We start from the raw sequence: 16,135 nt of genomic DNA, 5'->3' as shown, positions 1-16,135 counted from the left end.
TTGGAGGCCTGACACAAAAGCTGACTTGCTCAGAACAGCCTTTCTGCATTACTGTACCAGTGACCCTAAAAGGAGTTTAGCTAATAAATAAAGCTGTGGTCCCTGCTGAGTCTCTCTCATGTGCTGTACGATAAGATTTAAAAGGGGGCTGAGATGAAGCACAGCTGCCAAGTCAAAGGAAATAAACCAGAGATAAAAATTAAACTGCTTGCTCCAACTCAAGGGCCAGTCAAGAACAAGCTAGGCTCCTTCAGACCGGAAATGGCACTCAGTTGTGCATGTGCACTAGTGTCTGAAGGGATTAGGTACTTGTCAAGAACTTGACATCAGCTTTACAAGATGATTATGTGAGGCAGGGCTGCAGAGCTCTGCACCCAGAAGAGCCATTACAAGCACTGCAAAGCCCTGAGCACCTCCCATGAACTAACAGTACTTTGCCATAAAAATGTTTCCTTAGGACTCTCTTTTCTACATGTGACATTGCTCTAAAGTGCATAACTGTCAATAATCAGCTCCAAACTCAATCTTGTGCAGTATCAGGACTGGACACAGCAGCTGGGATTCTAAGTCTTCTATAGCTCTGGGAGGAAATTCCTGCTTCAGCTGAGGACAATGGTGGTGAAATGTTGGCCCTAGTGAAATTAATGGGAGGTTTTGCCGTTGACTTCAAGGGGGCCATGATTTCAGCCCACAAGGTTTGCCAACCTCTTTTCTATATATATCAAACATGTTGAGACTCTAAAACAGAGCCCAGCTCTGATTTCTCCCACAGGCAGACCTAGGATAGTCACTTTTAAAGAGAAGGCATCTCTAGATCTAAAAAAAGTCTGAAGTTGTGTCTTACTACACCTCATGTGTATACCTGGGCTGGCATTGTACTAGCTAAATGAAGAACTGGCAGCCCACAGCTCTGTGTGAGCTGCAAAAGCAACCAGGGAAGCTGAACAAACAGTGAGAGTGGATAGCATGCTCTGTATGAAGTGCTGCCAGGGCTAGACTACTACTAGGATCTGCACTAGGTAGTGCAAACTAAAGTGCAGAGCTAACTTAGAGACATCTACAGGATCTGCAGTCACATCACACCATATGCTCATTCACTTCTCCATAGGGGGATATTTAGCATATGTTGACTTTATCTATCTTCCCCCTCTCAGACCTGCACAGCTGGACACAGAGTAACCAAGGTGCTTGGCTTTACAGGTGGAAGGATACAAAATACAGTAAAAGTAGTAGACTTTAAATAGTCCTCAAATATGTTTTCTGAAATTATGTAGTGTATATGAGTATGTGGCAATATTGTGGGGCATACAAGATTTCCTAGCATTTACTCTGGATGATCTTCCTAATTCACCATTTATGAGAACTTGTCCCATTCCAACGCAGGTTGATAAAAACCTTATATATCACTAACTTATCATTTTTTCTTAACAAAGACATACCACAATGCACATGTGGAAGTTATACACATATGATGAGTTGTATTTACCGGGTCTTGCAGTTGCTGGAGAAACCTCAGAAACTGGATCCTTTTAATTAGACTTTTTTGCACTTCGTTTTTGGTTAAATAACACTATTGTCTCATTGTCTTAATTAGTTTCAGGTCTTACGCCTTTGGCAAACCAGAAGGTACAACATAAGATCAGGCACAAAGCACACAGCCTGCAGAGCCTCAGAGAGACGGTCCTGGAGAAGGCAAAACAAAACTTTTTAAGAAACATCCAAAATCTATCTAAATACGTATCCACCCCTCATCCGTCTGGTATCTGAGCTCCTCATAACTCTCATAACTTTCCTGTGAGGTAGACAAGTACTATCTCCTTAGTGCCAACAGAAAAGTGATGACGGGGGTAAATTAGCCAGTTTACTCAGACAGGACATGGATAACAAAGCCAGGTCTCCCCAGACTCAACCCAATGGTCTATTCCCCTGGCTGAACTTTGTGCAGAGACAAAAAGACTATTAATAAAACATTAAAAAATGCACTGTTTACAAGGACTTCCCAGATAGAAAACTTCTGACCAGTACAATCAGGGCTTGCTTCTTGACCTGGTGACACTATTAGTAAAGACTCAATGATGCACAGGTAAACTCTCTGGTTTGTTTGAATCCCATGACTCCTCTTCAAGTGGAGGCCCCTCTTTTAGAAAGAACCAGTCAACTGTTTCCTCTAGTGCAGGGGTGCTCAACCTCTGGCCCGTGGGCCAAATGTGGTCCGTGGAGTCATCACATTTAGCCCATGGAACTCCCCATGGGGCAGGAAATTTGATGGCAGGGGAGCAGCAGCCATTAATATGGCCACCTTCCCCCAGCCAAATCCTGAGCCCTGCACTGCCAGTCACAGCTGCACTATGCCCCCTCCTGCACATCTGGATTGAGGCTGGTTTCAGGCTGAGCCATGCCCCCTTTCCACTGTGGGGCCAATTTGGGGGTGGACCATACCCCCTTCCCCTCCAGAAGCCAAGGCAAACCCCCTTTACCCAGTGAAGTTAGGCTATGCCCCCTCCTCTGCAGGGCCAGACTGGGGCTGGGCCAAGTCCTCTTCCTTCCCACATGGGCCAAGCCATGTCCCTTTTACTCCACAGGGCTATGCCACACCTCTTCTCCCTGCAGGGTGGGTTGCAGTTGGGCTGTCCCCCGTCCCTCTGTGGGTGGCCAGATGGTGTCCATCATGCCCACCCTGGTGCTGGATCAGGACCAATCCAACCTGCAGATGGGCTGGGCACTGCCTATTAGACCCACTGGCAAAAAGATTGAGCACCACTGCTCTAGTGTGATCCATACTGCTTGCTGAAACTGAATTCTATATTGCTGTCACAAGATACCACCACAACCATGAGGGTATCCTGGGGACTCAGAATCTGCCAATTAGTTAAGAAATTATGAGGGAAAGTGGTTCAGTTTATTACCATTTCCTAAAATTCATTGCTGTCTGGGTTTATATCCTGCAATGTCAGGCTGACATGGAACAGCAGCACAGAGCTAACTATGCTCATTTCCTAATCGCATGGAAGGAGCACAACAAAAGTCCAACAGCAGGAAAAGTAACATCACAGAAGAGAACTCTGGCTGGAAGAACCAGGGATTGTAGCACAGTGATGGTGGATGTTCACCACGTTCTGTGAATTTATCGACTGATCTTTTGAACATAAAGTAAAGCCCTAAAACAAAAGTTTTTTGGACGTTCATGAGCATGTGTAAAGCTAAGGAGCAGCCACTCGGCTGCCAAGATGCAATGAACAAGTAATCTGCCCCAACACTGCCTTCAAATTACGATATGAGTTTGGGGGCAGCCCTGAGGAGCAGAGACTTATTGCCATTAAGGCTAATGTGTTTGAATTGACAGAATTTTGTCTAGGCCGAGATATGATGTTGGGAGGGGTGATTAGGGATAGGATTGCTACTAACCAAGAGGAACCTGTTTGTGGCCCTTCTGAGAAGCCACGTCAAAAGCCTCAGCTGGAAATGAACCAGCAATGAAACTTGTATGGATGCATATGAGCTAGGTCTTCTTTATTACTGTAAAGGTCTAAAATATATTAAAAAAAAATAGATGTAGGAAAATAGTATAAGTGATACTGCAGATTAAATGGGAGATTTCTCAACATTTCATAGAACTAACAATAAGTGGATCCTGGACATGTAATATCCTATTGGAGGCTGGGCTTCAAACACATCTGTGAAGCTCTAACACAATTTATATTTTAAAAGACTACAATTAAACAAAGCATCTGTTTTGATTGACAAGTCAGTGTAAATTACCAGGCATGCATTGACTTTAAATACTCTGTAAATATTTTTCAAGCTTTTACCATGAACCTTTTATATTCTAAACAGACCTAATCCTTTGTCTGAGATTAAGCCTCAGATCATATGATGACATCTTTATAGTCAATGTGTCTCCTACCTTTCACATATACACTGAAACCCATTATCAACTACTGACTTGAAGGCAAATGAATTAGAGGATTTGCTTAAATAGAGTTCTCAAAACCTGTCCATCCCATTCTCCCAGTGTATATTACAAAACGTACACAAGCCTTTGATAATTTTAAAACTAAAAAAAAGGTTTTAAAGCATTCCCAAATTTCACCATAGAGCTTTCCCACAGCCTCCACCCAGCTACTCCCTTTCCTCCCTCAAAAAAAATGTTAGAGGGAATTTCTCATCAATTGAGGGAACTACTTGCAAAGAAATAGATCCTCTTGTTGAAAACACCCTCAACATTAAAGGGGGGTGGGGGAGGCACACAAATGGGTAGAGCAAGTGCCTTGGACAGTCTCAGTTATGCTGATACAACACACAGTTCTGTGGGCTCTGTTACTCTTCCTAAACTCTATTAAGAATTTATGGAAACAAATGCAAGGAAACCCAGTGGCAACTCAATCAATCGACCACCTGCTTTTAAATTTTCAGGAAAGGTGAAAGCAAAATATATAGGGGAAAAAAACTATGAATATTTCATTTTTGCCTCAAGATTCTACTAAGAGAAATTAAGCAATTACAATTATTATGCATACATCTTTATACAATGAACAGCCTAACTTGCCTGCAAATGACAGCTCAAAAGTAAAGAGAATTTTTCAGTGAAAGGCATTTTTATGAAAAGTCACAGGCACATGCTTTATCCAGCCAGCCTTGAAGATAGCAGTAAGAACTAGCTTTGCCTTCGCTGAAAAGAAACAAGAAGAATACCAAGGAAGTGAAACCGAGATAATTCATTAAAGTTCTAAGGATAGAGCCTACGACTGGGCACCACCACACTGTCACATGAAAGGTGTGGGGAAATGCTGAAAATTTGGCTATGTTTGGACTTCTAGATTCAAAAGAAGCAAGAGAACCAGACCATGACCTCATATCTGAGGAAGCTCCCACACAAGAAAGAGCCAGAAGGCGCCTTCAGGCAGCATCCTTCCCACATCAAGGGCAGAACAGTAAGAAGTAAACTCAGTATGTCTAGTAGGGAAACAGCCCATGACTATCTGCACACTCAAAAGGTAGGACTAATCACTTGGTTGGGATGATGTGTTACTGGAGTGCTATGTTCAAACCTTGGGAAGCATCCACCAAATGGGTAAGGCATTTACCGATTACCTCATCAAATGAATCCACTGATTCAAACACCCTTTAGTTAGCAAGGTTTATTCTGTTTACACATCTGTTTACTGCCCCAAACCCTAAAAATTGTACAGTCTTCAGCATGAAATGTAAACAGGCAACGTTATAGAAGCAATTGTTGTATAAATTTAGCTACTGGTTATCAGGGGAGATATCTTTATCTCACTGAGCTCTTGAAAGGATAATTAAAATAAAATGTGGTGGTCTTCGATATTAGCATGAGAGTCAATAAAGAGAGGATGGTCAATCAGGTGAAGGTCACCCAACTCAATAGAACAGGGGTGTTCAATCCAGATCAGAAATATAAACCTGAAATAATAATGCATCTCTACTTCAAGGGTAGGCAGGCCTGCCTGCTTCTGACTCTCTCAAATCTGGGGCTCTTGGCTTCCCATTTCTGGTGTCTGCTGATCAGTTTCTCTTCCTTGTGAAGAAAGAGATTTTTCCATTTATATAAAACCCCTTCCTGTGAGACTGAGATGCACTGAGGCAAATAACAACTTCCTATCTTTACCCTAACATGACTTTAAATAATAGCCCTTACTAGGAGTTGGTACAGGATTTAAAAAGGTCAGGAGATGTCAAGCAACTAGCTGCACAATCTCTGAACACAGGCACAATGTATCTTCCATTCCTCAGCTCACCAGTTGCTCACTAGCCTTGAGAAACATTACTGCCCCCCACCTGACTGTCACACTACAACCTGGAAGACTAAACAGAAAGTAGCAGACGAAGGCTGTGCAGATGTTAACAAGACTATATGCACTGCACAGGTGTTAACAAGGCAGGTTCAGTAAGCGGATGAGAAACATCTAGACAAATATAACAAACAGAACCCAATGCAAACATGAATTAATCAACCAACTCAATACTCAGAAAATGCAAACACACCAAATATAAGCAAAGGAGGTTGTTGAGAGACCTACCGGCCTCAAGTCTGTTGGCTAACAGGCATAACAACGAGACTGGGTCTAGCCTAGGTATACATCAGCAAAGCTCTGTCAAATTCTCTCGTCATCCTGTATCACGTTTACCTGGTCTAATCTCTCTAGTATTTTGTTGTTTGCAAGAGGCCAATATAATCTTCTTGGCAACCACAACTGCTCTTAGAAGCTACCTCTTTTTTTGGATAGCTCATGCCACCAAAAAAACAAGACACATTTCAGTTGAATATGTTTACCTAATGCTACATTAATCCTGATAGCTACATCATGGAAAAGGATTTTAACTTGACACATTCCTTTGTTAAGTTCTAGGGAGTGCTGCACTGCACCCTGGGCACAGAGAAGGAAAAAGCTAAGAAACAGAAAGAGAGCCACAACACGCCATACATACACAACGCTGATCCAGTCTGTTCACGTGGAGTCTGGCACGCACACACAGATACAGTTGTGCAATGCTCCCCTGACTGCAGGAGAGCAGGTCTTCATACCCCAATCAGTGTAACGCTATACAATGGGCTTCATTAATGCAACACAGAAGGGAATTTGAATACCTGCATTTTATGAAAGCATGCCTCTGTCTTAGGAACTTCCTGTTCCTGCCTACACCACAACTCATGGGGGTTTGAAGATGGATGGAGGTATAAAAGAATAATGAGAGCAGCTGCTAATGAAGTGAGACTATCAGAGTTTGGGGAAAAGTGTAAAACTGCAAAGAATAAAACATCTTTTCCAGATCCCCCCAGCTCATTTTCTCAGTGCACTGCATAAGCAGATGCAGGCATGGTCACTACTGATTAATTTTTTAATGCAATTAATTTAACAACACTGAAGAGATGCATCTGTTCTATCAGGAGATGACACAGTCCTTGAAGATACCCATCGACTTGGAAAAGTGCAGAGAGAGGCAGGCAAACATTTACATGATTTGAGTACCTTAACATAGTTTAAAACAGAGGCTGGCAATGATTTTGGGCAGAGTACCAAAAACACCCACAACCTCAACCTGTAAGATGCTGGCAGGCCAGGGGTGGATGGTGGGGGAGCTGTGAGGAGCCCAATTCTTGTGGCAGTGCAGCCCTGGCCCCTTTCCTGCTATCCGTCCCAAGGCGCGCATGCAAAGTGCCTGTGTGCGCCACACTGGCACCCACCACAGGTTGCCTACCTGGGTTTAGATCTTTGGATTGTCCCATTAGAGACAACCCACTCACTCTAAAACACCTACTAACTAAGCATCATCTTACTTGACCATCTTCAAATCAGAAACAAAACACAGGTTTATAGAAGTGATTTGGAACAATCAAATCCTTCAAAAAACTGAAAAATGATGAGAATTCCTCCCCAAATTGGCACATTATAAAAATGCAGAAAGTGATCCTATTTCCTAGCATATAAGGGGAGAACACAGGGACAAAACAAATGTTTAATTTTAGCCAGCTAAGATCAGAAAAAAATCACTGGAAATAGGACATGTCTTCGATTAATGAAATTACTTGATTCGCTGAAGTCTCAATAACATCTTTCCCACTCTAGCCTTCATCATCCTGTAGTTGAATTCAACAGCAACCTTTCTATTGATCCGAGTAGATTAGCAAGATTGAGCTCTGAGTGTTTGCATTGTGCACACATTTATTAATAGTTATTAAAAACATGATAAAAGTCTACAGTGAACAATGTATGTATATCTTCTATGTATTTTAAAATCCTTTTGTGGTTGGCCTGAAGTGAACACTTTTTTCCCCACCATTACATGTTTTGTGGATTCCCTTGTATTTTCATCTCTTTCTTTGTATCCTATTTTCTCTGGACGCCCAAGATTGTGCTAAGCATTATATGATGTTAAAACACATGGGCATCTGAAATAATAAAGAAAAATAACACAGTGGGTAATTCTTTTTCCAGTGATCTCAGAACCATGGTTAAGAAAGGGGAACTCAAAAGGGGTTTGTGGTCTGATGCACAGAAGTTTATAGATTTCTTAGAATCACAAGGTTCAACATACACGCAGTTGCACACACAATTCACATGTATAAGTACCTACAGTCTGTTTGTGAAATCAGGTTCTCTGTATTCAGCAGTCCCTTGTTAATTCCAGTATATTTGTCCATTTATACATGCAAAATCCTGGTATCATCATGGTAACTGCAGGCATAAATCAGGCACCCTTTTTTGGTATATTTTTTGCCCAGGCAGTTGCATGTGTGAAAGGAATATAACACCCAAAAGATGTTCCCAAATGAGTAATATCACTTGGCAGAGACTGGTGTTTGCAGGACAGAAATGTATTCAGAAAGCAGATTTGCTTTGTGGTATGTAATATTAACAAGATGGAGAGACATTGACTTAAAACACACCCCCATGCACAAAGTATAAAAGAATTGTCTGGTCTACTGTCACCAAATACCTAAATATAGTTCTGGATCTTTATTATGGACACCCTGTGTGTATCGCCAATGTGATAGTTACCTCTGATTAAGATGTCTGCATGTGTTTACACAAGAATGTTTCATTTTGTTCTGGTACCATGATTCTTAAAATTAACCACTGTATCATTGCAATCACTTCCATGCATCTATCCTTCTCAGACTTGCTTGCTGAAATTCCAGTACATTAATTACTTCAAAGCCAATTACATGCATAATTATATGAATTTCAACAAACAGTCATTCCCTCTGATGAATGTATTTACCTTGACCACAGGCATCTCTTGGATATTTCAGGAGCACTGTAATTAAAAAGTGTTTTGCTGAAACAACCTCAACTGTTTTCTTCTTCCCCCTTTCCAAGGGATACTGATTTGTATGTATGCAGCATCTTTTTCTTCTAAGTATATATGAGCTTGTTGCTTATTCTTAATCTAAAAGTCAGGATTCATAGTTTAGGATACTGCTGCAAATTGCCATTGAAATGCTCCACCATTATGAAGCATAAAAAACGTTTAATTTTTTTGAAGAATAAGCAAAGGCAGTAGAGAAAGAAAGGATCTTGTTTTAAAATGATGCTCAGGAAAGTCTGCAGCAGCAGACTTGTTTCCACATCACAGGTGAAAAGAAATCCTGCAGATGTCCCCTGCACTTCAAAGAGGCCAGAAGTATTTCTAAAATGATTTGTCTTATCAATGTTTCTCATGCTCTACAAACTCAGATTCAGCATGCTCACTTGCATAAGCACCAGTAAATGTTTTCTATTAGAAAGAAACAATCTACGTAGGTGGAATTTTCAGAGGAGCCTAAGTGATATCCAAATCTTCAGTCTTTAATGCAAGTCAAACCATCAGAGGTACAGCACACATAACAAATGAACAATTCAAAAACGTCATGGACTGGAATTGGTTCACAATTGTTGCAGAAATTCTACCTATAACCTAAGGCTCATCACTTAGCAAATAATCTTCGTTCCCCCATCTTACCTTCATCTGAGCAAGAGAATGTGCTTTGTAAAATACCACATAAAGTCACAATTCAGACAAGTGCTGAGGGGTAAAGTGTCTGTGTCATTTCCTTTATAACAGTTACCAGCCTTTCCTGGAGCAGTACCATCTACAGAGAGGCATTTCAAAGGCAAGAGAAGAGGCAATATCTAGTAGCTAGAACAATGGAGTAAGAGTTCAGTTTTCAGGAAGTGATTCTTTGTTTTTCCACCAACTCGCTGTGTGGCCTTCCTCTGTGCAGTGTAGGTGCTCTGTGCTTCTGTTTATTTCTCTGTAAAATGGGTGTAACAAGCCTACAGTATGTCACAGTTTGTATGTGACAGTGAGCATGCACCATTATTTCAAGGTAGTAACATTTGATTAATAAGCACAAGTGGGTCCCAAGTATTGTTAGTATTAGTATGAATTATCTCCAACATATATCTTCCTTGCTTTGCAAGAGACTTGTCAAAATTACTTGAAGCCAATCATTTTAGAAAGTGGGTCTATGTTTTGGAGTCAACAACTGAAGGTGGTTTGGCAAGAGAGCTTGAAATGAGACCTCTTCTATCTAGCAGGCTGGATTCTCCACATGTGCTGTTTTTGCATTTATGCAGCTGCATTGTCTGAAACAGAGTTAGCCCAGATTGGTGACAATATAGCAGGAAGGAGTACTGAGTTCAGAAACTGTATATATAAGCTATTTAATTCAATTTATTCCTTATAAGAGACACTGAGCAACTGCACTGAGCAACTGTCACAGGCATATTTAGCACCTTTGTTCTAATTCAAATTTTCTTCTTGAGTTCTACCGTTCACCACTTTACTGTGATAAAAGAAAGACATTTGCAAAAGTGATGGCTTATTTTTGGTGATCTAAACAGGTGTCTTAACAAAGGGGTCCACTGTAGGACCATGCTAGTCCTTTAGTTTTTAGCAAATCACCAGGACCTGATGGCATTCATCCTGAAGGAGCTCAGATCAGAAATTGCTGAACTTCTAACTTCAGTATGCAACCAATCACTAAAAACAGCCTGGAGGGTTGCCAATGTAACTACCATATTTTAAAAAGGCTGTAGAGGGAATGCAGGGAACTACAGGCCACTGCGCCTAACTTCTGTTCCTGGAAAACCGATAGAAACAATAATAAAAAAAAAAGAATTGTTCAGCACATCAATGAACACGACTTGCTGGGGAGGAATCAACACGGTTTTGTCAAAGGGAAATCTTGCCACACCAACCTACTGCAGTTCTTTGAGGGTATCAATAGCAGGTGGATCAGGGCAATCCAACTGATATAGTATATGTGGATTTCCAAAAAGCCTTCAAAAAGTTCCACCATCAGAGGTTCTTAACTAAATTAGGTAGTCATGGGATTACAGGGAACGTCTACTTGTGGATTAAAAATTAGCTCAAAGGTAGAAAACAAAGAGTGAGTATAACTGGTCGGTTTTCAGGATGGAAAGGAGTAAACAGTAGGGTTCCCCAGGGATCTGTGTTGGGACCAGTGCTGTTTAACATGTTTATAAATGATCTGGAAAAGAGGGCAAGTAGTGAGTTGACCAAATTTGCCAATGACACAAAATTATTCAAAGTGGCAAAGACTGAGGCAGACTGTGAGAAACTACAGAAGGATCTGGCATGACTGAGCAAATGGTCAACTAAATGGCAGATGAAATTCAATGCAGACAATTGTAAATTGATGCTCCTGGGCAAAAATAACCCAAATTATACCTACACTACAATGGGCTCTATATTAGCTGCTACCACACAGGAGAGATCTGGGAGTCATTGCAGACAGTTCATTAAAAACAGTAGCTTGGTGCTCAGCAGCTGTCAAAAAGGCATAAAAAATGTTAGGTATTATTAAGAAGGGAATTTCTCCAAGTTATAGCTGTAGAAAGGAACTATCAGTGGAAGTCATCCTTAAATTGCACCTGTGGAAATGAGACTCTCTATGTCTCTAGTTGTTGATGCATTTTAAGATCTATTTTGCCTTCCTGAAAGCCCATCTAGTAAGTCCATATATATGCCTTCAGAATAGCTTTATGGCCTCCAGAATCAAAAACAATCACTGCAAACATAAAAATATCAACTCTTCAGAAGGGAGAAGGAACTTGCCAAAAGATTCTACGTACCCAAACAATTGGAGATTGGACTCCAACCTAAATTTGCATTTTTCCATGGTTACCTAATGCTAGATCCAGCAATCCTATCTGAGTCACCTCTGGAATTTTTCTTCTGCTCTCCCCCAAGGATGATCTTGGCATAAATCAGTGAATCACACATTTCCTTTCCTTCTAGATGAGGTTATTACAACAGTGTGCCTTGCCAGCACAGTGCATTTGAAGACTTGGCTTTTGCACAGCACTTTTCAAGCGCTGACCTGTATACGTGTCTGGGTCCAACTGACACACTTTACCAGTAGAGATGATCCTCTCACACAGTGAGAGATGTGTAAAAGCACAATGAATCCACTCAAAAACCAGCATGCAGGAAATTAGCCAATTATCCTGCACTGACTTTCAGCACAGTTTGTACAAAGGGACACTGTTATGGAAGAATAGGTGGTGAGAGGGGAACTCTTTGTAATAGCCATAGGCAAGAACCAAGGGGAAAAGAATAGGATGTTGAACTATGATGAAACCTTTATAATGACCTCCGAAAAGTTATTCTTGAATCTTGCTTACAACGAGGGGTTGAATGTTTTTGTAAGAAGACTTTGTAAGAAGAATTTTTTTGAAACAGCAACAAGGACTTGGTACATAAGACAGAAATGTTAATATATCACAGAAACAAATGCTATACCAGAAATTTAAATTAGTGTTGGAAATTTCATCATTTCCTGGGCATCCTGCTTCCTTCCCAGGTCCACGGGGATTGTGGAGGTGGGAGTGTGGTGGAAGCAATTTGTTCACCTCCAGAAAGCAAACCTCGTGGTCCTTCAGCTATTAAACTATTTGTTAATATGTGGCGAGGGCGTCTCATCCAGTCCTCATCTGAGAGAATAAAAGTGCGACAAAGAGCCATTCAAGAGAATGTGGGGGACTCCAGGGATGTATAGCAGAGGTCAGCAACCATTTAGGACTAGTGGGCCAAATTAAATGAGTTAGGTCCAAATGCAGGATACTGCTTGAACCCCAGCTGCTACCAGCAACACTTCCCACTCCCAGATTCCTGAGCTGCCACTAAATTGCTGCCAGTGTCTCCAGCTGCCAATTTGCCACTGATGTCCCAGTGTCACAGGCCAGACAGACTTGCTTGGCAGGTTGGATTTGACCCATGGGCCATAGGTTCTGTACCCGTGCCCTGCAACATGCACAAGTGCTCTGCTGTGGAGGCAAACAGAAAGTAAAACAGCTTATTCTTGTGTATATAACGATCAACTGTAAAAGCTTTGGGGAAAGTACTGGCCAGATCTGGATGTCCTGAAAAGTACATCAAGGTCCTGAGGCTTCTCCATGATCAGGTGACTGACTATTGTTTATAGAGGATCAGAAACAGATTCATTTGTCATCCAAACTGGGGTCGAGCAAGGATGTGTTATCATCCCAACTCTGTTCTTCATCTTATTGACAGCCAACCTTGTTCCCATTAAGGACCGTCTTCCTTCAAGAATTGACACTGAATACTGAATGGATGAGGGCTTGTCAATTTGGGACATTTTTCTTCAAAAAACCAAAGTACTCAAAACAACCATCTTTGACCTTCAATATGCCAATGACAGCACTATCCTTGTGCTCACTGAGGAAAACCTCCAGACCATGCTCAATCTTTTCAGAGAAGCCAACCAAACTTTGGGCCTCTCTCACAACATCAAAAGGACTAAAGTGCTCTATCACCCTGTGCAAGGCCATGAATGTGACCCGCTCTTCCCAAATTACCATCATGGGAAAGACGCTGGAGGTAGTTGAGCACTTCCCTTACCTGGGTAACCACCTCTCTCAGAGAGTAAACATTGATGTGGAGATCCAGCACAGAATTTGTTGCACAAGTGCCTCCTTTGGGAAATTGTTTTGGCATGTCTTTATTCATCATGATTTTTGGAAAGACATTAAGATCCAGGTCTACAATGAAGTCACCATCTCTACTTTCCTCGAGAGATGTGAAGCATGAGTGACCTACCACTGTTATTCCAAGAGCCTGGAGAAGTATCACCAACAATGCCTCCAGAAAATCCTCCACATCAAATGAGAAGATCACCACATAAATGCCAGCATCCTTGCTGAAGCCAATGTTATCAACATTAAGTCAGTGATCCTCAAGCACCAACTTCACTGGACCCAACATTACATGCAGATGCCTGACTCTCAACCCCCAAAACAAGCACTCTACTCTTAAGAACACCCTGAGATCTTGCAGTGGCCAAAGAAATGTAACAAGGTCATATTGAAGGTATACCTCAAGAAAATAGATGCCAACATTAAGAGCTGGAAGGAGCTGGCTGCCAACCAACCCAAATGACACCACAACCTCAACCAAGCATCAGCCTGCTTTAAGGCAAAGTGTCTTGCTCTCAGAGCAGAGAAGAGAGAGCAAGACAAGGAAAAGAAGAGGAATCCCAGCCAGCAGCCTACTCTTCACTGCAGAAAGACCTGCAACTTCTGGAGATGGATCTAAAGCTCAAGGACTGGACTATTAAGCCACCTTAAGACCCATCAATTTGCCGTGGTAGAGATCATCCTCAAATTGAAGGATTGCTGACAGTATGATTATCAGATAATTACAACTATGAATACAATAATTAGAGAATTTCCAGTGAAAACCACCCCTCAGTATCTAATATTGTAAATCTAAATCCAATATGAGACTTTTGGATAAGAAGGTTTTGATAACTTCCAGCTAAACGTGCCTTTCAAACAGGCTATTATCAGTGAGCAAGCAGCTCATTTATTTGGTTAGCGTTTTCATCAAGAAGATTCATCTGCTAAGATTTATTTCCTCAAAATTGCAGATAAGGCACAGAAAGGCATCACTAGATTCTAGTTTCTGGATCCTACCAGCTGTCTGATTTGCTGTTCAGCTCTTAACTTCAGCCTAACACCACAATGCTGGTCTAACACTTCATTTGTTCAGCCAGTGCAGCACTGTGGGACAAGACTGAACATCTGGGTTCTACTCTTAGCTTTGCCATGGATCTTCCCATATGATGCTGAACAAGTCATTTGACTTCACTGCCTCAGTTTCTCCAGTTGTGGAAAGGGAATGATATTTACTTGGCTCACGGGAGCGCATAAAGGCTACTTAATGATTGTCAAGTATTTTGTGATCCTTGGAATATAAAACAGTATTACACATATCTAGAACTAACATTATGAATGATAAACTTTTAAAAAGGGACATGCTTCCAGGCTAATCCTAAAATAACTTTTATTAATTAGATACCAGGATGCCCCCAGCTGGCTTCAATGCTTCTCCCTCAAAAAAACTTGTGTAAACCACTGTCAAGAGACAGGCATTGGACTACATGGACCGTGGGGCTGATCCAGGACAACGACTGCACCGCTACACAGTGGTGTAATACTGTTACTGAGACTACCGTGTCTGTGCTAAGAGACAGCGGTTCATATATCTTACTTACCATGCGACTTGATGCCAGTAGTGAGAGACATTATTATGCTGGCAAAGGATGCTCTGCTACGCGTACCTTTCCAAACACTAGAATTTCTGACGAGATGCATCTAACCCTGACACAATCACCTTCAGAAAGACCGAGAAATTTCCACCAGCAACCAGAAAAGAGTCAGAAGTTGAGTGGAAGAGGGATAAACAAGTGATCTGGATTTGAAATGGACCGGTTCGTTTTCTTTTACATTCTGAAGAATTCCCTTCTCTTTAAGAATTGCAGGAGAACATTATTAACCAGTTCCATTTTTTTTACACTAGAAAATCTTCTCTGAACATCCCTTTTAAAACACGGAAACCCACAGGCACTGGTAACAGTCTTGGGAACATGGTGAAAAAGCAAAATAATTGGTGTCACAATTTTTCTCTGTCATTAATAATTCTGGATGAGATGCACATAAGAAATTCCTTTTTCCTCTCTCTCCAGCCATTTCTTGTAAGTTGATCTGTGGTCCTCAGCTACACTAAGGCTGGGCTCCACATCCTGACTTAACCCTTCAGACAGTTATAGCCAGTCCTCACTCTTCCACACTGGCAGCTTCCTTTAAGGCTCCTCTCTCCCTGTACTATGCCCTGTTTTGTGTTTTGCCCCTATTATTCTCACATTTTGTTGCTGAACAACCAACCCTCCCCTCCCCCTCCTCATTTCTCTCCCTCACCTCCCCCATCCCAAAGCTGGCTGTGAGTGCTATGATGCTGAAATCCAGCCTCCTTCCCCTCCCCTGGGAATACAGACCCGCTGGCCTCTTCTGGGCTTTCACAGAAACATGCAGAAATAATGGTCTCACACTGAGGTCAGAGCAGACTCTGGGCTTTGTCGAAAAATTATACCATGTTACCAACAACAACAACAACAACAACAACAAAAAGGACATCCAAATGGATTCCTGCAGCAGCTTTGAGGATGCAGTTGTGTGTGGCATCAGGGCAGGGCACCGGTCTGCTCACATCAATCAGTTAGACAGGGTGAAGGAAATGTAAAGTAAAAGGGAAGTACACATCAATGAATAGGTAAGACAAAAGTGTACGTCTTTATCTCCTTCCA

The 16,135-nt window shown here is 41.6% G+C and overlaps 1 protein-coding gene across 12 annotated transcripts in view; it reads right to left on the bottom strand.

Moving 5' to 3' along the window:
* The window catches only part of EXD3 (exonuclease 3'-5' domain containing 3), a 457,407-nt gene that overhangs the window by 192,541 nt on the left and 248,731 nt on the right, over positions 1 to 16,135 (bottom strand). The window contains exon 21 of one of the 12 annotated variants that reach the window (XM_059715506.1): positions 9,442 to 10,091. The exons of the other annotated variants lie outside the window; for them this stretch is intronic. Within the exon in view, the coding sequence (XP_059571489.1) occupies positions 9,972 to 10,091 (120 nt within the window). The 3' untranslated portion in view covers positions 9,442 to 9,971. Of the gene's footprint in view, positions 1 to 9,441; positions 10,092 to 16,135 lie in introns of those variants that run through there. 12 annotated transcript variants of the gene reach the window in all.

The sequence above is a fragment of the Alligator mississippiensis genome, chromosome 12, assembly GCF_030867095.1.
Source record: "Alligator mississippiensis isolate rAllMis1 chromosome 12, rAllMis1, whole genome shotgun sequence".
In the NCBI taxonomy this organism is placed as follows: Eukaryota; Metazoa; Chordata; order Crocodylia; family Alligatoridae; genus Alligator; species Alligator mississippiensis.
The sequence above is the reverse complement of the archived record's forward strand: the minus strand, read 5'-3'. Positions and strand labels throughout refer to the sequence as shown.